Here is a 21,399-nt window from a genome sequence, read left to right on the forward strand (position 1 = left end):
ATTATCTTCTGACTTCTGCATGCGTACATATGCGTGCACACAAAGCAAAAAAAAAGAAATATACCGAGACCCCTCTCAAGTAGTCGGGAAAGCCCAAATTAATGTGACCCCTCAACTCCAAGGTGTCAGTTTATTAGCGAGGCTCCTCTCCAGGGCCTGCCTGTCTGTATTCACAGGCAGGTTTTCTTTTCTTTTTTAAAGATTTATTTATTTATATATAAGTATATTGTAGCTGTCTTCAGACACACCAGAAGAGGGCATCAGATCCCATTACAGATGGTTGTGAGCCACCATGTGGTTGCTGGGAATTGAACTCAGGACCTCTGGAAGAGCAGTCAGTGCTCTTAACCACTGAGCCATCTCTCCAGCCCCCACAGGCAGGTTTTCATTGGCTCTGTGTGCTTGGGGATGTTCACACGTGCATGTCTGCCTCATTAGCAGTGTCGCCAGGAAGAAAGCCAGAGAGGCTTCTTTTCAGAGCTTTGAGATGCCCCTCTGTGTGTCTGACTTAGGTCTGTGACATTGGTTTTGCTGTTCTCTCTCGGCTCCCACACCCCAAGGCACTGGGATAGGTAGTGAAGGACATCATTCTTCGAGTGTAACCATTGTCATGCAGATTCCACCCCAATGCTATTTATCTATCACAAAGTAGGGAGTTAATGCACCGTTTAGACAAGGAGTCCAGATGTTTTCTAAGTAGCAGGACATGGATGGATTACCTCGAAAGGCCCCAGAAGGTGAGTCATTGGTCACCGTGAGTCAGCCACCTAGCAGCCACATACTGGTAGCTGTGGGCTTTAGGAGTAAACCTGGCATTGGCCTCAGAAGAGGCTAGCCTTCCAAAGATAGGGTCAGAGAGTAATTTGCGGTACACCCGTGGGAAGACTTATAAGCTCATGGGTGTTTTTTGCTTTCTAGGGATGTGGTCGAGGTTCTTCTGAGGAACGATGCGCTGACCAACGTTGCTGACTCGAAAGGCTGCTACCCACTGCACTTGGCAGCGTGGAAAGGAGATGCCCAGATAGTGCGGCTGCTCATCCACCAGGGGCCCTCGCACACCAGAGTCAACGAACAGGTCAGGAGAGAGCGTCTTCCCTCTGCTCTGGCCTCATGCACTTAGGGTGTCCTCGACATAGTTCCTCTGTTCCCTAGACATGACCCTCCCTCCTCAGGAGGGGTGGGGGACCATGTTCTGGAGGCTACATCTTGTTTGTTTTTTTTTTTTGTTTTTTTTTTTTTTTATTGTCAAGACCCAGTTTCTCTGTGCAGCCCTGGCTTTCCTAGAATTCACTCTGTAGATCAGGCTGACCTCGAACCCAAGACACTTACCTCTGCCTCCCCAAGTGCTGGGGTTAAAGGTGTGTACCACCTCGCCCAGCCTGGAGGATACATTTTTATATACAGTTAACTCATGCAGATTTGTACTAGAATTTCACACATGCACGTGCACACACACACACACACACACACACAGATTCACAGTGTTGAATATATAAAAGTTGATGCAAATCTTTCGAAATCATGTCGAATTAGTTTCAAACCGTAGAGATTGCATTAATTATAATTTCTGCTTACACCACCAACACGTAGCCAGCACAGCAGTTCCAGCGTTAGTCAGTGCTGTGTGAACCATCCTGCTACTTCACAGACATCACAATGCGCAGAAATGGGAGTATTTGTGCTGATGCTAGAAAAAGCCATGTGGACGCAGGTCAGAGTGATCCAGTGGCACACAGATCATTTCCGGTGTCCTCCGACGCCACTCTGATGGCAAGCATACACTGAAAAGAAAAGAGAGAAGAGAATCAACTTTGGGGATAGCTTCTCTGTTCTCAGTGACAAAGGCTCCCGTGGCCCCCATGTCTGGACTTTGGCCCCTGCTGCTTTGACTGCACTGTGCTGCACTTGAGTGAACCCAGAGCTGTCTTCCTCACGATACAGCCCCAGAAGGCTGTTCCTCTCTGTGGAGTAGATGGGGTTCATCCTCAGACCCTAGGACATCACCTGGCAAGTCCCCTTCCAGCCAGGCCCACATAGGTTTCCACTGAGATACCAGCGGGAAACCACGTGGGTTCCCGAGGCCTCTGTCTGGAGACTGGGTATAAGCAGTGATCGTCAGTCCTGTGTTCCTTCATGGCGGGGAGGGGGGAAGAAGCTTCCAGGTAGGTAAGCAGCAGGTCCTCAGGCCATTGGTGAAGGGTGCCTGTGTGACGGAGTGATGACGGCCTTACACTTGCTTTCTTAGAGCCTAAGTGTGATTCTCCTGACTGAAGGGACAGTCTTCTCTCTGAAGGAAGCGCACAGAGAAGCTTGCTTGTAACTAATGCCCTTCAGTGTTGGAACCGGCCACCCATGGAGATCCTCCCCTCAGCCACTCTCAGCCATCATGCCTAACACTGTCTCCACCCACTCTTGCCTCGAAACATGGCTGCTTGGGGTTTTGAGCCACTTGGGTGTGCTAGCTTATCTCATTCACAGCTGCCTCCAGCCTGGAGTACCCCAGGATAGGAGGGTGGCAGCCCAGTGCGTAAATTTTGCAGGCAGCAATTGGGCAGGATGTCCAAAGTATCCGGAAGCACACATGGGATCCAGGCAGCTGCAGCACCACCTTGACTTTGAAGCCACCAGCGTGGCTCCAGCGGGCATGTGGATCCGATGAGTTTCCCTGGAGCTGCTCTCGTGAGCTCACTCCATCAGCCGCGGGAGCTCAGATCTGGGTTGTCCTAGCATCGGGCCTCAGGGCTAATATTGCTTTGAGATATTTCATCCGCTTCATCACCACTTTGTCTTTTCCTCTCCTTTTTGTAGAATGCTCTTGAGATCAAAGAACTCAAAAAGTACGGCCCCTTTGACCCTTATATCAATGCCAAGGTGTGTACATCCGGCCAGGACCCCCACGTCGTCCTGTGTTCTCCATGCTGCCCCTCCGCTGCGGCCCTCTGACCCTCCTCCTGGGCTCCTCCTCATCACCCTCGAGCCGCCTGCTTCAGCCCATCTGCTTTTGGCTTGTCTAGGGAAATCACAACACGGTGGGCCGAGGCCTTAGTTTTAAAAGCATACGCTCCCGGGAAGGTTGGGAGCGTCCGAGCAGCAAGAGTAGAAAGTAGGACCACACTGTAAGCCTACTGTGTGTGTGTGACTCGTACAGTCCTGGGGAGTCCACAGAGAGGGCCATCAAACAAGTCAGCTGGCTTCTCAGCAAGCACAGAAAACAGTTGAGCCGTGCTGCTTAGGATCAAAGCCTCTTCCTTTTCCTCTGCTCTCCAGGCTCCTTTGGGAGTAGAACCTTGGGTTTTAGCTCTGGTGGTGATGTGGGGGCCAAGACATAGGTGACCACATGCTGTTCTTTCAGAAACCGCTGGCGCTTTCTTCCTGGGAGTGCTCCTCGCAGGGGCCTCCTGGCCCTCCAGTCTCCAGTATCTCTTCTCTCTCCCTTCCCACTGTTGCTCATGAGCGGCTCTGAAGCAGGAGCTCAGAACATTGGCCTGGTGACTGCAGTGGCTTTTGCTGGACCTACCTGGCCAGCCACTGCCTACCTCACCAGGCAGCATCTCCGTAAAGAGGCGGGACTTAGTAGTTGGTGGGTGTGGCTTCTTCTTGTTTCACAGGCTAAACGAGTATCCCTGAGTTTTACTCAGATGAAGTTTGGGCTGATGTGCATGTACCTGCTTTTTTCCCTCTTTGCCTCTGTCTTTCCCTTTCCCTTTGTCTGTCTGTCTCTGCTCCCCCATGCCCATGTGTATGAGTGGGGTGTGTGTGTGTGTGTGTGTGTGTGTGTGTGTGTGTGTGTGTATGTGTAGAAGGCCAGAGGTCAGTGGTCAATGTCGAATGTCTTCCTCAATCACTCTCTACCTTAAGTTTTGAGACAGGGTCTCTCCCTGAGGCTGGAACTTGCTGATTGGCTAGACTGGTTGGCAGTGACTCCCCAGGATTCCCCCGCCTCGTGCTGGAGTGCTCACCACCTTTTCATCCCCTGTGTTTGCAGGGCAGGCTCTCTCCCAGCTGAGTGGTCTTCCCAGCTCTGCAGGTGCTCTCTGGTCTGGACACAAATGGTCCTCATTCCTGCTCTGTGCTTATCCAGAATGCAGCAGCCCCAGGCCAAGGAAGCACCCAGGGTTTACAGTGTTTGCATGTGACAGGGACGTCATCGCTTTCTAAGTCTCCTGTGCTGGTTTCAGAGGCCGTGGAGTAGGCAGTCACTGTTAGGCTCTTGCTGGTAGAGCAGCGGGAGACAGCTCAGCTCCAGATCAAAGACTTCCAGCCAGGCTGCTGCCCGAGTTAGCGATGTTTGCTCCAAGCCTTGGTTTCCCTTTTTATAAACTGGGATGTTACCAGCGCCTTTGCTGGGTTGTTTTGGAGTTACATTCATGAGGGGAAAGTATCTGGCAGGTAAGATTGTGTGCGATGGCCTAAAATACCTGTGCTATTCTGGAAAGGCACCGTGTAACCTGTCTCCAGGGCTGGTGGGTGTGGAGCAAAGCTGCTCTCAGTGTACTCAAGTGGGGCCTGAGGAGGCTGTCTCCATTTTGGTTAAATTGGTTTTTAATGCTCAGACTAAAGGCTGGGCCTTTGGTCCTTGAAAGTGCTTTCCCTGTCTTTGGTTTCAAGGACAGAAGAGTAAAAGTCTGGGTCAGTGTACACTCCTGCCTGGTGCTGTCCTGTGCTTGCTTCCCTTGAGTGGCATGTGTATGTGCTGAGGAGTCACCTTCTGGAGTCCCCTTGCTCTCACCCGACAGTTTTGTCCTGACCGAATGGGGTTAGACTAGCCTGGCTCACAGCTAGGCTTTGCCTTACTAACATGTGTGTGAATGCTAAATCCCGTCTGGCTTGGGTACAAGCCTAGAAGTCTCAGCACCACTTGGGGAACACTTGGATCCCTCAAGTTCTCCTGTTCCCTCTCAACACTTTTCCTTTCCAGTCGGCCGCATAAGCCTGGAAAAATGACAGCCAGCGGCGGGTACTGTGGAACTGTGGGAGCCATGTGCCCCTGCTCTAGAACAGCTTCCGCCCTGTCTGACTGTCACACAGCAAGCAGTAGCCAGTTTTTCTGACCAGTCATGTCCCAGAGCTGGAAGACCCTTGAATTTGAGCTGACTGCATCAGCAGCACCAGCAGCAATTGACAAACTTTCCGTTGGAGGGAGTCTCAGCTTGCACAACTGAGGCTGCGGACTGCAGTGCAGACTACGTGTGCACAGCTGGGAGCGTTCTGCCCTTGCCTTTCTCTCGCCGCCCTGTGCAGCTGTGGCCATTGGCTGGCGATGCATTTGCGATTAAGCTGTTGGTGTCTTGACTCCAAAAACTTAGCTTTAGTATTAATCAGCTTTTCAGTGGAAATTAGAGAGCAAAGACACCCCCTTATGAAGCCAAACACTGTGGGGCATGCCTGGAATCCTGGCCCACAGGCTGAGGCTAGCCTGGGCTCCCTGGTGAGTGCAGGCCAGCCAGGGAGTACCACAGGACCTTGTCTGAAAACAGCGAGGAGACCTGAGTGATACAGTCACTACATTAGGAAAATGGAAGATTGATGGCAAGTATTTCACAACACAGGGCCGTTGCAGGGCTGTTTGCGCGTTTGCCGCTTGTCCTCAAAGTGGGTAGTCATTCATTTCTTTCTTTAAAGAAAAAAAAAAGTGTGTGTGTGTGTGTGTGTGTGTGTGTGGTGTTGTGTGTTGTGTGTTGTGTGTTGTGTGTTGTGTGAGTACACTGTGGCTGTCTTCAGCCACACCAGAAGAGGGCATCGGATCCCATTACAGATGGTTATGAGCCACCATTTGGTTGCTGGGAATTGAACTCAGGACCTCTGGAAGAGCAGTCAGTGCTCTTAACCATTGAGCCATCTCTCCAGCCCGTGATGTGCTTTTTTTTTTTCTTTTTTTCTTTTTTTTTCCGGAGCTGGGGATCGAACCCAGGGCCTTGCGCCTGCTAGGCAAGCGCTCTACCGCTGAGCTAAATCCCCAACCCCCTGTGATGTGCTTTTAAAGCCACGTTGTAGATAGCGCTGAGGTGGTTGACTTTGTGATTCTTCACCTAGATGTACATTTATGAGTTAGCCATCTACATTGCATACTGTGCTTTGTTAAAGACATTTAGAATATTGACTGATACTTTTAACAGATTTCTAACCTAAAAACTACAGTGTAAGTGTCAGCCTTTGTCTCAGTTCAGCAGTGAGTTTAATCTCTGGCCTCTCCTCCAAAGTTAAGAGTCCTCTGTTAGCTCTGAAGTCTATTTTAGGACTTGTCACCTCCATTTAGCTAACCCACTTCCACATGGGACCCTTTGCTATGCCATGGGATTCCATACTTAGTTGTGTCCTTGTGTTGTTGTCCCCATAAATATGCTGAAAGCTCTTTTATATATCTAACTTGTCCTTGGTGTCTTTTTTTTTTTTTAAAGATTTTTATTTTATTGTGTGAGTACACTGTAGCTGCCTTCAGACACACCAGAAGAGGGCATCAGATCCCATTACAGATGGTTGTGAGCCACCATGTGGTTGCTGGGATTTGAACTCAGGACCTCAGGAAGAGCAGTGCTCTTAACCACTGAGCCATCTCTCCAGCCCAGTCATTCATTTCTTTACCTTTCTCCTTCCCCTTCCTCCTCCTTCCCTCCCTCCTTCCTGCTACTCCCTCCTTTCCCCCCCCCACTTGTCATTCTTATCACACACCAATCGCAACACTGTTGCTCTGGCGGTTAGATGCAGGCTACATGCTTGGGGTGGAAATGCCATAGAAGTAACACCTTCTGGGTGTGTGGCTGTCTCCTTGAGGACAGTGGTTTCCTTCTTTAGAGGGATAGGGGCTGAAGATGCTTCTCAGGAGAGTCTTGAATCTGCTAGGCAAACACATGCTGCTGAATAAAATACCCAGCCCTTGTTTTGAGACAAGTTCCGGCTGTGAAGTTCAGGCTGACCTTGAACTCACAGACTCACGATCCTCCATCTCCTACCTCAGACTCTTGACTGCTGGGATTACAGGTTTGTCCTTCCACGTGCTCTTACACTCTAACAGCTTTCCTGGCCAAAGCTGAAGTTGGGCAAGTCACCAATTTCTTTTCAGCCCCTCATAGTTCCTAAATGTGTCTGTCTGAGATGTACTGGTCTGAGCCAACTTCCTGCCTGGAGGAGTCCTCACCCTTTTACCTGAGCAGACTGTCCTTCCTTCTCACCTCCGTGCTTTTCCTAATGACACATGGAGCATCTGCTCCCAGGCTCCCGGCTCCTTTCTGCTGTTGGACGGGCGTGCTTTTCCACATCGCACTGCTCGAGGGAGCTCATCTCCTTTGCCGTTCCGGGGTCAGCCTTCACTTTCCTGTTGTCTTAACTTTGGACACATGGTTCTGCCATTCTTCCCGCTTATGTTTCTAGAACCTGCACCGAGGTGCAGAGAGCTACGGCTCTGGCTCCTTAGCACAGGCCTCTATCCACAGGGATGCCTGGGCCTGGCTGTAACGGGATGCTCTCAACAGGTTCGGGAGAAGGTGACTGTGGACATGTTTCTGTATGACTTTTTTTTCTGCTCGCTGCTGAATTTGTATATCTGTAAATCACATATATAAAGTCCAGTGGAGACTGCAGAAAGGAATAGTCTGTTTTTCTTAGACATAGAGTATAGCGGGAAAACTTACTCTCAGCGAGTAGGAATGGAGGGTTTGGGAAAGGCTTTCGTATCAGGTTCAAGGCTGGCTTGGACCAAATGGCCTTCGCCCAGTGCAGAATCTCGGTAAGCTGGTTACTACAGCGTTGTTCAGAAGGGAAGAAAGAGAGGGATGGCCATAGCTCACCAGCTAGAGGGCAATCTGTGCCTCTCTATTGGTTCACTGCCCCTCTTGAGGACCCGTGAGCCAGAGGACTCCTTAACCAGACAGCTGTCAACTCCAAGAGGAAACAGGAGAGCGTGTGGTGGCCAGTGATCACCACAGACAACCCAAGAAAGCTAACCGCCAGCTCGTGTCCGACAAAATCAATACACCCTCAGATGCTTGCATACTGTGCCAGGGAGGTGTGGTCAGACAGTGTTGAACACCAGGCAGGCCATGTGCCAGGGCTGACCAAGATTGCGCCTAGCAGGACAGCTTTGGGACAGCTGTCTTCGTCCTAGTTAGAGCCAATGGCCAATGAAAACAAGCAAGCAAACCTAAACACACTCCCCGTGTCTTTCTGCTTCGTTGTTTTGCTGGGCTACACTAGGGACTAAACCCAGGGCCTATTGCGTGCTAAGCACCTCTTCCACCACTCACTGAGCCAGACTTCCAGCATGTTCTTTATGTGTCTGTCTGCCCTCCTCTCTCCCTCCATCCCTCGCTGGGCAGTTTAGTCTTTATAGCTTTATGATTTTTCAGTGCCTGAGCCCTACTTTCTTCTATACAACCTAGGAGAGGGAGAAGGCACCATGGCTGTAATGATTTGTTTCATAGTTGACAAGTTTTAGCGAATGACCTTTCTTGGCCCTATTTGTCATGCACAAGTTGAGATAGAAAACTCAGAGACTCCTCTTAACCATCTTCGGGGTGCGCTCTAAAGAAAGCTCCCACCAGCTCTTCCGATAGAGCTGTTTTTGTCTCAAGGAAGTGAGGTGACAGCCCTGAGTTTGCTCAGGGGCCCTAGGCCCTAGCTCGGTAGGAGGTGGAAATGACCACTGGGCACACCAGCCCAACAGTTTGCTTTCTGTGCAGAGTTTGTCCTTCCTCCAGACCTCCGGGTTCCCTCTCTGGGCCGGCGTGTTGCCAGAGGCCACTGAGGGCTGTGTCCTGTGGCTGCTCTGGCTGGCCGTACTGGCACTCTGGTTCCTTCATCCGTGTTCTGTGTGTTTGTGTGCCTTTTATCTCTGCATGTGTGCCCCACCACCACCACCGCTGCAACTCCTCCTGTTCTTGTTTGGGTTTTAAACATTTCTTAGCCGTCACTGGCCGCTTGGGGCCTTGGTCTCAGCAGCTCTGAATCTTTCTCGCCCATTTTCGTTTAGCTGGGAAACAAACCAAAAAAAAAAAAAAAAAAAAAAAAAAAAAAAAAGAAAACAACAAAATGTAGTCAAAAGCAGATGGGATTGACGCACGCGTGGGTAACTCCTCGTCTGCTCCTTTTAATGCCACTAACAGGGTTAAACCAACTGTAGACATAGTTAATCTTTAACTCGGGGCTCCAGGAAGGTGCACAGTATTGGCTCAGGACGGGTGCTCTCAAGCCGTGTCTCCCCCCAAAGCAGTGGGCACTGCCTGGGTGGACTGAGGCGCTCTGTAGAGCGCTGTCTGCCTCAGTCACGTGCCGTCAGTCTCAGCAGAGAACATAGTCGAGATGGCTCGCACACTGTGTCCGACAGTTGAAAAAGCACAGAGTTCTCTGACTCTACCCCAGACTCTGTGTCCTGGAGACTACGTTGGCATCAGGGGCCCTCAGCCTATGAGTCGAATGGAGGGCAGTGTCGCACTGGAATATTTTGCACCTCTCCCACCAACCATCCCAGGACTGTCCCTTTCTTACGTGAGAAGGCCTTCCCCCTGTGCCCGTTCTCTTAAGTGGTAGAAGCTGTGTGCACTGGCCCATGCGCCCCTCCGCGGTAAGCCTGGGACAGGAGAGGGTCCCATTGCCCTCAGGCCTGAGCCTGTGCCTTCTTCCTGGGGAATGGCTGCTGGCTGCTACCTTTAGAGTGGTTTGCGGTGTTCTGCTCTGTCGCTCTCCTTACCGGCTGACTGATTTGCATGCAAGAAGCTACCGGGATGATGATCTCTCCTTATAAAGCTTGTGTGGAAGGGTATGGCTGGTGACCAACCAGAATCAGGACCACAGGCTCAACAAAGAAATGCTCGTAAAGCCAGTTGAAATTTACAGTGAAGCAATATCAGTGATACGGTGTCCATGCATGCCGGGGCTTCAGACTGCAAGTGTTCAGGATGCTCCCCTCATGCAGGGTCTGTGGCCGGACGAAGCCAGCAGGAGCAGCCAGGCTGAGCTTTGGGGGCGGCACCCGGAGTTTGGCTGTATGAGTCCCCAAGTATTGCTGCTGTTTTCCTCATTGAAATTTCAGCGGTTTTACGGGTGATTACCCAGGCAGGGCAGGGTCAGTCCCCCACCCCACACCTTTCTGATAAGACGCTCTTGTTGACCCTCAGAACAACGACAACGAGACAGCCCTGCACTGCGCGGCACAGTACGGCCACACGGAGGTAGTGAAGGCCCTGCTGGAGGAGCTCACGGACCCCACCATGCGCAACAACAAATTTGAAACCCCGCTGGACCTGGCGGCGCTGTACGGGCGGCTGGAGGTGGTGAAGCTGCTGCTGAGTGCGCACCCCAATCTCCTGAGCTGCAGCACTAGGAAGCACACCCCCCTGCACTTGGCAGCAAGGAACGGCCACAAGGCCGTGGTGCAGGTGCTGCTGGACGCCGGCATGGACAGCAACTACCAGGTAGCAAGCCGGACGTCTCTTGTGGCGTAAGGGACGATGTCCTTGGGAGAGGCACGAGGACAGTGCTGCTGGGCTGCTTGTGTTTCCACATCACATTCACGTGCTTCCGTGTGTCCCTTGTCCTGCCCTGACATTTTAGAAGCAGATGAGCTCTGGAGTGAGTCTAGTGATTCTGCACGTTTCTCTTCAGGGTCTGAGATGGTCATTAACCCCTGAAAAGATGCGCTCCTGGGCCGTCTCAAAAAAAGCAGAAAGGCTCATTACCTTCCCGTACACACTCCAGGGCCACCTTTTTACACTGCCAAAGCCTCAACTGCTGTGTGACCCAGCCATCCTCTCTGATGGAGGGCTTCAGTGCTTCAGTCATCTTCCTTCCTTAGGCTTGGTGCTGACTCTCCACTTGGACCATGAGGTGCTCCGATGCCCTCACCCGGCAGGCGGAGCGTGCACAAGTCTTACTGGTCTGGTCAGCCTCCCCATAAACAGTGGGAGTTCACAAGCTCCCTGGCCCGAGATAGCACACAGTGGCCTTGCCGTGTGGACCTCGGAAGGGTGAAGGGCCCCCAGGGGGCTCTGTGTAGCTTAACTGCCATCCCTCCTCACCCACGTCCCGTCTGTCACGTGACTCGCCTCGCGCTCTCGTTTGCCTTCCAGACGGAGATGGGCAGTGCTTTGCATGAAGCTGCTTTGTTCGGCAAGACCGATGTGGTGCAAATCCTGCTGGCTGCAGGTGAGGCTGGCAGCGCTGATCCCACGGGCCAGGTGGTGTCTGAGACCCGCGCACGCACGTGTGCGGTTAGGGTTGTGGGACTCGGTCGGTCCCGGGACACCCGACTGTTGACAGCCGGCCGTGAGTGAAGAATGCTCGCTGTGCTGCCTCAAAGCTAGGGCTGTCCTTGGACTTGGCTTCTGAGGCTGGCCCAGACACGCTCACTCCCCTGTCTGTCCATCTGTCTCCCTTTCTAGGAATCGACGTCAACATCAAGGACAACCGTGGCCTGACTGCCCTTGACACTGTCCGAGACCTGCCTTCTCAGAAGAGCCAGCAGATAGCTGCGCTGATTGAAGGTACGTGTGCATCACCACACTGCCCCTGGGCCAGCCATGGCTAACCTACAGTGCACCATGCTTAGTGCAGCTTCTGTCTTTACCACTTATCCTCACAGACCACATGACCGGAAGAAGAAGTGTGAAAGATGTAGACAAGACCTCCACAGCCCAGCTACCTCTCCTCTCCTGCACAGACGCCATAGCCCCAAAGTCTCTGGGTGAGGTTCTGTGAGGCCCGAGAGGAACTGTTCGTTCTTGGGCAAAGTGGGAAGCTCTTCACTGAAATGGTAACTGCAGGGTCGTCAGGATGCTCTGTTGTCTCCAAGCTAAGACGTCCGTGGGCACAGGCAGCTCTGCTGTGGGTGTGGTCTGTCCTTCTGTTCCCTTTACACTTCTTAATTCAACCAGGCACTTGAAAGACAGACAGACAGCTCTGGGAGTTCAAGACCTGGTCTGCATAGCTAGTTCCAGGCCAGACAGGGCCACATAGTAAGACCCTGTCTTTTTTTTTTTTTTTTTTTAAACAAAACTGTGTGTGTATGTGTGTGTGTGTCTGTGTCTCTGTGTGCATATGTGTGTGTGTGTGTGTGTGTGTGTGTGTGTGTGTGTGTGTGTGTGCACTGCCTGTAGGCAGGAGCCCGCGGAGGTCAGGAGAGGGTGTCGGGTTCTGCAGATGGTTGTGAGCTGTCGTGTAGGTGCCAGGAACAAGCGCTGGCCTTTTACAAGGACAGAGAGTGCTTGTAACCTCTGAGCACGTCTCCACCCCCACGCTGGCTCTGTTTTGTACATCTGTAGTTGGCAGGATCATCTCAAGGTGTGGTCAGTGTCGCTTCCTTTCCAACACAAGCTGGTGTGGGAGCAGCTGGTCCGAAGCAAGTGCCTAATGAGGTCTGCTGGTCAGTCGTCGTGCAGGTGGCAGTAGTGGTGATATGTCGCCCGGGTAGAGTGGTCTGGGTGGTAGGTGGTCATCATTGGCCGAGTCCTTTCCGGTTTGCTGAGAAGCCAGTGTATGATAATGACGGAGATAAAGTAAATCCTAAAGACAGTGGTGACAGTGTCCCTAACGTAGATGGTAATGGACAGTAAAGCAACACGAAAGGGGGATGGCCTCGGGCTCTGGCCTGTCTGCACAGCGTTCTCAAGCTCCTCCTACCCCCAGTCTAATAACCCCAGCCTCACACCCCAGCCTCACACCCCAGTCACACCCCAGCCTCTCACCCCAGTCACACCCCAGCCTCTCACCCCAGTCACACCCCAGCCTCTCACCCCAGTCACACCCCAGCCTCTCACCCCAGTCACACCCCAGCCTCTCACCCCAGCCACACCCCAGCCTCACACCCCAGTCACACCCCAGCCTCTCACCCCAGTCACACCCCAGCCTCTCACCCCAGCCTCACACCCCAGTCACACCCCAGCCTCTCACCCCAGCCACACACCCCAGCCATACCCCAGTCACACCCCAGCCTCTCACCCCAGTCACACCCCAGCCTCTCACCCCAGTCACACCCCAGTCACACCCCAGCCTCTCACCCCAGTCACACCCCAGCCTCATACCCCAGCCTCACACCCCAGCCTCACACCCCAGTCACACCCCAGCCTCTCACCCCAGCCTCACACCCCAGCCTCACACCCCAGTCACACCCCAGCCTCACACCCCAGCCTCTCACCCCAGTCACACCCCAGCCTCACACCCCAGCCTCACACCCCAGTCACACCCCAGCCTCTCACCCCAGTCACACCCCAGCCTCTCACCCCAGTCACACCCCAGCCTCTCACCCCAGTCACACCCCAGCCTCTCACCCCAGTCACACCCCAGCCTCACACCCCAGCCTCACACCCCAGCCTCACACCCCAGCCTCACACCCCAGCCTCACACCCCAGCCTCATACCCCAGTCACACCCCAGTCACACCCCAGCCTCATACCCCAGTCACACCCCAGCCTCACACCCCAGTCACACCCCAGCCTCACACCCCAGTCACACCCCAATCACACCCCAGCCTCTCACCCCAGTCACACCCCAGCCTCATACCCTAGCCTCATACCCCAGCCTCTCACCCCAGTCACACCCCAGCCTCACACCCCAGTCTCACACCCGAGTCACACCCCAGTCACACCCAGCCTCACACCTCAGCCTCTCACCCCAGTCACACCCCAGCCTCTCACCCCAGTCACACCCCAGCCTCACACCCCAGCCTCTCACCCCAGCCTCTCACCCCAGCCTCACACCCCAGCCTCACACCCCAGTCACACCCCAGTCACACCCCAGCCTCACACCCCAGCCTCACACCTCAGCCTCTCACCCCAGCCTCACACCCCAGTCTCACACCCCAGTCACACCCCAGCCTCACACCCGAGTCACACCCAGCCTCACACCCCAGCCTCACACCCGAGTCACACCCCAGCCTCACACCCCAGCCTCACACCCACACACACGGTTTCCTTGGCCTGGGTCATTCACTTTGAAGGCATTCGCTCACCCTGACGTTTGTGACTGTTACACCACTCAGAGATGCCATCTCTGACAGTGACTCTGCAGTCACGGTTGGATCCCAGCACTGAGCAGACAGCCATTTAATCACGGAGCACCTTATCTTAGAAAGGCTTCAGGGTTTAGATTAAAGCATTTAAAACCCCGTCTCAAAACAAAAGGTAGGGGGCTGGAGAGATGGCTCAGTGGTTAGAGCACTGACTGCTCTCCCAGAGGTCCTGAGTTCAATTCCCAGCAACCACATGGTGGCTCACAACCATCTGCAATGGTATCTGATGCCCTCTTCTGGTGTGTCTGAGGACAGCTACAGTGTACTTATATACGTAAAATAAATAAATCTTGGAAGGAAGGAAGGAAGGAAGGAAGGAAGGAAGGAAGGAAGGAAGGAAGGAAGGACCCAAAAAGTGGAGGCTGGACATGACACACACCTGTGATCCCAGCACTTAGGAAGCAGAGGCAGGCAGATCTCTGTGAGTTCAAGGCTAGGGCTAGCCTGGTCTACAGAGTGAGAGTCCCAGGTCATCCAGGGCTACATAGTGAGACCCTACCTTAGAAGTAAACCGCAAACAAACAAACGTACCAGTTTAAAGTTTCAGTTACGCATTCAGCTGCGTTTTCAGGCTAAGGTGATGTTTGCAGGCACTGAGATGCCAGGGAGTTTACCAAGGGCACGGGAGGAGCCCCTCATATAACTACTGTCCTTTCCTTTTTTGGTGGGAGCTAGACCCTTGGATGTGTGCATAAAGAGTAGAGTTCTGTCACTGCTGAGCCTCATCTCCCTGTTTTGACTTAGAGAAAATCAGTTCCGGTCCCTTAGCAAAGTCACAGTTTTCCCGATGGACCAGTGCTGGGCGAGCTCCTATCACAGAGAAGTCGGGGACGGACTCTGCCCTCTCATACCATCATACCAATCATTCGCCCTCTGTCCTCTCCTCCAGGGAGTGTGGAGAAGGCAGTGACTGAGCCGACTCTTGATTCTGACATCCTCGCTGAGGAGGAGGGTCCCTACGAGGCGCTCTACAACGCTGTGTCCTGCCATTCCTTGGACAGCACGGCCAGTGGGCGATCGTCGGACAGAGACTCCGTGAACAAGGAGGCCGAGGCCACCGGAGCACGGGCTGCTGGAGTGAGGCCTGTATGTGGCCCCGGCCTGAGCCTGTAGGGTGCTGGGGAGGGGGGTGCTAGCCAGAGAAAGTGTGCTGCCGGACCCCTGAGCCCGCCTGCTGTTGTGGGGCGCTCTGTCTAGTCTCTCCTGCCCAGGAAGGTAAAACTGTAGCTCACACTGAGGTAGAAGTTTGCCGTTTGCAAGTTCAGTGTAGCCAGTTTGCGGCTCTCCATCCTCCATGCCCTGGAGCAAATCCATGTCTTGTGCTCTCACTCAGCCTCAGTGCTGCTCAAGCCTTGGTCTTGCTGTGCGTGCTCCGTTTTCTACAGATGTATCCAGTGATGTCCCGGTCCCACTCGCCTCACCAGCCACGTGGGTGGGCGGTGCGGTCCTGTCCAGGGGAGAGGGCATAACAAGGTTTAATCAGACTGCGCATTTACTAGACACGCCAACTGTTGGTTCTCGATGAGCCCTGTCTCGGCTTCTGAGAGCAACGCCGTGTTTCTCCTTGGTGTGCCCCTTGGTCCTGCCTCCTGCTGTGTTGTCCAGTACCTGCTTTTACTTCTGGTCTTGTTCATGCGCCTCAGGACTCCCTCCTGACTCCCCCTTCTGCCCTAGAGGGTGCTCCACATTTACAGCCCTGTGCCCTCTTTATTTCCCCTTGACAGAGTTTTCAGACCCTGGTGAAGGTCTGACCCGGCTGCAGCTGACGGGATCCTAGTGCCAGCCACCTTGGTACAGATTTGGGGGCATAGGTGTTGGTGTTCCTTTGTTTTTCCTGTTGGCCGCTGGTGTCTCTGGTGATCTCCTTACCCTTACTATATCCTGATGCAGTCACACGTTTGGGTGTGGGTTTCGATGAGCCCTGCGGTCTATGGCAGCCCAGCAGAATAGGTGTTAGCGAGAACTGTGAACACACGCACGTGCTGAGAACGGTGTTTCTGTGGACAGTTAGGTCTTCCTATTGGCACCCACGCTGTAAGTTGTGGGGGAAGGTTTGCTTTGAGTGGAGCTTGCAGGTGTCGCCCAGTAGGGGGCGCTAGTGCCTTTGCTAGAAGCCACAGGGCTCTGTAGTGGTTGTACTTAAGCAGAAACAAGAGCATCCCGAGTGAGCACTTTGCATGCGTGTGCTGTAGCCATTCTTGTTTTCAGACCTCTGGCTCACCATGGCCAAGACTTCCATGTAGGTGGATGGCACGGCGATGGTGGCAGATCTGCCTCAGAGGGAGAGACCCATGGGGACTTTGGTTTCCTTCCCTGTCTCCAGTGGTCTGCACCGTCCGGAAGGCTTCTGAGGTGGGCCATTTCTGCTGTTTTATTTTACTTTCTGCCACACTCGTGTCCCCAGGCTGGCTTCACAGCGGATCTGTGCTTGTCCCTTTGTACAGGGTGCATTGACTAGGTCCGTTCCAGCACTTGTAGTAGAACCAGGAAGGGTGGAGAAACTGAGGCCCTCCCCATGGGAGTGCAATGCAAACAGCCCTGGTGTGAGCATAAGCTGCCCTAGAGCTGCCTCTGGAGACTCCAGGGAGGACGGGGTCATGGGGGAGCTACGGAGCAGAGACGCTGTTGGAACAGGACAGTCTTGGGTGCCAAACCCAACACAGCTGCCTCTGCAACGTGCAGGGTGGGAGCCTTTACCGTTCTGCCTCCCGCACCTCAGCTGCTCCAGCAACACTGAACTGACCCGCCAGCCTGGGGTGGCGCCCGGGACCAGCTCTGTCCAGCCCTGTAGAGAACAGAGGGAAATGCTGGGCCGTAATGGCCTCCCAGCCTTCCACCGTGCCATCAAGAGTCACGTGTGTTGGGTTGGGGATTTAGCTCAGTGGTAGAGCGCTTACCTAGGAAGCGCAAGGCCCTGGGTTCGGTCCCCAGCTCCGAAAAAAAAAAAAAAAAGAACTAAAAAAAAAAAAAAAAAAAGAGTCACGTGTGTTCCTGAAGTTGGCCACTCTTGGTCCACTTGTACCCCTTCCACGAGTTGGGGTAGAATGGCAATTACAGCCCCGTTACAGGAAGCCTGAATTTGTGAAGGAAGTTTTTTGTTTGTTTGTTTTAAAATCTAGCCACACTCTCTGAGTGTGAAGTGAACCGATGGTCCTTTAAGAACAAGCTGGCCTGTCCCAGCCCTAAGGAGACTAGTGGCCATGCTCCTGTCTAAATGGGCCAAACAGGGTTCCCTATAACCATGTGCTTCTCATTATTGAAGGGGGTGATTAAAACCGAGATATGCAGGGCATGCGGCACACGCCTTTAATCCCAGCACTCAGAGGCAGGGGCAGGAGGATCCCTGTGAGTGTAAGGGCATCCTGGCCTACATAGCAAGTTCCAGGACAGCCTGGGCTACACAGTGAGACCCTATCACTGATTTAAAAAACAAATGAGATGTTGTGTCTTGAGCGAGGGTGACTTCAGACTCCGGGGCTTGAGATGCTCCTGGCTCAGCCCTGACTGGCTGCAGGAGGTAGAGGGATTCGGGCTTTTACTGGTGCGTGCAGATAAGGCCGGGGTCTGAGGAAGGACACGTTTCCATCTCTGGCTGCTTTTCCCCTTGCTTCACTGGATGCTTGGCTTTAGAAGAGCTATTGGGCTGGCCCTTTTACTCTCAAGTTTCTTCTCTTCAGTGGAGTTTGAAAGTGGAGCCGCTGCGTTTTTGCTTCCAGTTTTCTGTGTCTTAGTCTTGTGCCAGCGACTCAGCTCTGAGCTTCCCCTGCCCTCTTCACAGCGGGGCCGAGGAAGGAGGTGTTTGTGATCTTAGCTGCAGAAGTCAGAAGCCATGGCCATGGGTGGGGTTCTCCACCTGCTCAGACACCGGACCTCAACTTCAGTGTCCTAGGGGAATTCTTTCATAACTCTTTATTTCCAAGGACTATAATGAGGGTGAACCCAAAAGAGAGATGGTAGAATCTATTTATTTTTCTTCCATAGAGGGAACGCCCGCCACCTCCAGCAAAGCCGCCGCCTGATGAAGAGGAGGAAGAGCGCGTAGATAAGAAGTATCTTCCCTTGGCAGCTTCTGAGGTAGAGGGACTGGGGGTTAGCCCATGACTGACACAGCGTGTTAGATGGTAGATGAGTGTCTGCATAAAGGAGGCTTCGTTTTCTCCCCCTCTGCTTTCTTTTCTTGTATAAGATTATATAAATATATAAATATATAAATATATATATATACACACACACACACACACACACACACACACACACATATATATCTCACATGTGTGCCTGGTTCCTGTGGAGGTCAGATATATGAGGGCATCAGATCCCCTGGAACTGGAGTTACAGAGAGTTGTGAGCAACCATATAGGTGCTAGGATTTAAGTCTGGAAGAGCAGCCAGTGACCTTAACTGCCGACCCATCTCTGGAGTCCTAGGCTTAAACCCAGAGCCTAGCCCTCCATCCCTGAACCACCCCAGGCTGTTTTCTTTCAGGGGAAGAGCAGCGCTACATGTGTGCGAGTATTTAGATACACACACTGTGCAGTGTAGGTGCATGTGCCCCGCATGCTCAGGCCAGAGCGGAACCGTGGCTGCCTTCCTTCCTTTGAGGCGCTCAGCCTTGGTGTAAGAGGGTCTCTGGGTAAACTGAAGCTTACCGTTTTGGCTATGCCAGTTGAGTGGTGAGCACTCGGGATCTTCCTGTCTCTACCCTCAGCCCCTAATCCAATGCTGGGGAACAGGCACACACAGCCATGCCTGGCTTTTAATGTGTGTGCTGGGGATTCTAACTCGGTCCCGGTGCTCGAAGAGCAAGCACTCTTATCCCTTAGCCATATCCCCTGCCTTGACCTCCTTACTTTCTCATTGCTCTCCTGTGCTTAGTAAGTCTGGGATGCACGTGTGTCTGCAATCTGGAGCAAGGCCTTCCACCCTGAAAGACTTGTGGTGTGGCTGTAGCATACAAGCCCGTGTGCGCCTGCCCTGCCGCAGGGGAAGTAAGGTCTGCTGTCTTCCCACTGTCAGACTTTCACTAAAACGCCCTGTTGTCTTTTGACACAAAGTGTCAAGTTCCTGTCCTTGTCACTGTGAACAGTACCATGTTGTTGAGTTTTGGTGGTTGAGACTATCCAAACCAGGTCACAAATGACAACTGGAAAAGATAGAGACTTCAGCCTGGTTAATTTTGCTGTGTGATACATTTATGTTGTTTGCAAGTTTACTAAGTAATCAAGTGTATAAAATTAAATAAAAAATATGGGAGGCCTATGATGGCGGTGGGAGGGAAGGAGGCGGTTATTTGAACAGCCTACCTTTAAAAAAATATTTCATTATGTTACAGTATGTGGGGGGGTCAGAGGACAGAGTTCTTTTTTTTTTAAAGGAGGCATTTTTTTTTAAAGATTTATTTATTTTATGTATGTGAGTACACTGTCGCTGTCTTCAGACACACCAGAAAAGGGCATCGGATCCCATTACAGATGGCTGTGAGCCACCATGTGGTTGCTGGGAATTGAACTCAGGACCTCTGGGAGAGCAGTCAGTGCTCTTAACCGCTGAGCCATCTCTCCAGCCCGAGGATAGAGTTCTTGCTGCCCATCATGTGGTTCCGGGGACTAAACACAGGTTGTCAAGAGTAGAGGCCATCTCACCTGGTGGGATGTCTTTCTGTGTGTGAGATTCATCTTTTGGAAATGCATCCTAATAGCATGGAGTTCCAGATCAGCTGACATGAGAGCAAGAGCCCTGGTCTCGCTATCTGCTGTTAGAACGGGTGCTTGAATGAGAGGAGATGTGGCCTGAGCCTTGTTCTCTGACGAGCCACACAGGACTTTTACTGCTGTGTGTTACGTATGTGGGAGTTCTTCCCTCCATATCTGTCCTTCTGTACATCACAGCCATGCCTGGTTTCCGGAGAGGCCAAAGAGGGCATCGCATCACCTAGAACTGGGGTTACTGAGGTTATGAGCCAGCTGCTGTGGGTGCCGGGGCCTTCTCTCTGCTTGTCTGCAGAAGCATCAAGACCGCTGACCCCACCACCCTTGTTTCCAGCTCTCTCAAAGCTTTAAAACTAAACTCTGTTCTGAGACACTGATGTCAGTAAACTTTAGGCCATTTTACCTTGTTTGTGGTACTGGGAAGATTAAACCCAGAACCTCGCTGGTACTGAGGGAGGAAGACTTTATGACCAGGCCAAGCTTGAGAGCTGCCTATTCGTCAGTCACATGACCCAGCATTTAATGTCAATCATGTGACCCAGCATTTGATGGTGGGAGAGCCTACTCAAGCAATGACCCCATCGTGATGCCAGGCACCGCATGCACGTGTTTCACACACACACACACACACGCACGCATGCAAGCACGCACGCACGCACGCACACAGCAGCTGTGGTCTCCTCTGTTGTGGGGCTTCTCAGCCACCCGCACCCCAGCTGGATCCTCCAAAGCTACAGTTGGGTGATGGCTACTCACATGTGACCGAGCGGGGCTGCTCCCCACAGAGCAGACAGCGCACTTCCTCAGCTTTGAGTCACTGCCGGCCCTAGAGGAAGAGGGAAGAAGGAAGATGTAGTAATGTAGAAGAAGCAGAGTCCGTTCAGTTACTGCCGTCGTCACTGTGTGACACAGGGCTGCTTCCGTGGGAGTGATGGCAGGAAGAAGAGGTCGGTGTTGTCTCTGGAGGTTTAATCCATAGCTTGGTCAGGCCAGAGCAAGGTTCGGACAGGAACATCCATGTTTACGGTCCGGGTCCAGGTAGGGCTCTCAGTTTGCAGCTGAAGAGGGGAGGCCGTCCACCTTGGATGTAGGAAGACTGAGGCCAGTCTGGATTAGAATCTGAGGACGTGTGCTTAGTGGCCATAGCTCTGCTGTGAACTGCTGTAACCAAGGACAGGTCCCTGGCGTGCTGGGTTGACAGATGGATGGGCCAGAACCAGGTACTCGAGCTGTGACTGGCGTCCCCACTGTTGTGGGTGATGCCTCTGCTCACACTTGTCCTGCCACTGAGTCTTCTGTCGGGCCCTGTGTTGTAGGTCCGCCATCCAGGTGAGTTCCCACTCAGGGAAGCTCGCCTGGGCCGGCGAGAACTCTTGCTGAGGCAAACACACAGGGAATCAGACTCCAGAGCTCTGCCTGAGGGATCCTACGGTGTAAGCCTGCAGGGCACAAGCTCCTGTGGGCGCCGCCTGCCTGCGGTGACAATAGCACGTGGGGTATGGAGTTGACTGTAGGGCAGACTTAATGGCCCCTCCTTGTTCCCTTAACTGTGTTCCTAAGAAACCAAAGCTGGAATAAAGATGCCCAGGACCCCAGGATAAAGGAGCCTTAGCTCCCAGGGGGCTTGCACAGAGGGGTGCCTGCTGCACTCTACAGACTTAGAGTGAGAGGCCCTCAGAGTAGCAGCCCTGTTAGT

At 52.9% G+C, this 21,399-nt stretch overlaps 2 protein-coding genes across 10 annotated transcripts in view; both read left to right on the plus strand.

The window, feature by feature from the left end:
• Positions 1 to 21,399, plus strand: part of Anks1a (ankyrin repeat and sterile alpha motif domain containing 1A) — a 153,520-nt gene that overhangs the window by 66,304 nt on the left and 65,817 nt on the right. For 3 of the 9 annotated variants that reach the window (XM_087597368.1, XM_087597363.1, NM_001414943.1), the window contains 8 exon segments: positions 919 to 1,075; positions 2,809 to 2,871; positions 10,110 to 10,406; positions 11,061 to 11,136; positions 11,373 to 11,474; positions 11,573 to 11,674; positions 14,885 to 15,081; positions 17,977 to 18,069. In XM_087597368.1, the coding sequence (XP_087453494.1) occupies positions 919 to 1,075; positions 2,809 to 2,871; positions 10,110 to 10,406; positions 11,061 to 11,136; positions 11,373 to 11,474; positions 11,573 to 11,674; positions 14,885 to 15,081; positions 17,977 to 18,069 (1,087 nt within the window). 9 annotated transcript variants of the gene reach the window in all.
• On the plus strand, positions 12,450 to 14,036 carry LOC147998548 (uncharacterized). The gene is made up of 2 exons (XM_087598681.1): positions 12,450 to 12,654; positions 12,800 to 14,036. The coding sequence occupies exons 1-2, from the start codon at positions 12,560 to 12,562 to the stop codon at positions 13,938 to 13,940; spliced, it is 1,236 nt and encodes a 411-aa protein (XP_087454807.1). The 5' UTR covers positions 12,450 to 12,559; the 3' UTR covers positions 13,941 to 14,036.

The sequence above is a fragment of the Rattus norvegicus genome, chromosome 20 (genome assembly GCF_021556685.1).
Source record: "Rattus norvegicus strain SHRSP/BbbUtx chromosome 20, alternate assembly SHRSP_T2T, whole genome shotgun sequence".
NCBI lineage: Eukaryota > Metazoa > Chordata > Mammalia > Rodentia > Muridae > Rattus > Rattus norvegicus.

Excerpts from the sequence above, each read along its gene's own strand:
- LOC147998548 (XM_087598681.1), top strand. The coding sequence starts at position 12,560 with ATGGCCTCGGGCTCTGGCCTGTCTGCACAGCGTTCTCAAGCTCCTCCT. Across the intron at positions 12,655-12,799 it reads CACCCCAGCCTCACACCCCA|TCACACCCCAGCCTCTCACC; the intron begins GTCACACCCCAG and ends CTCACACCCCAG.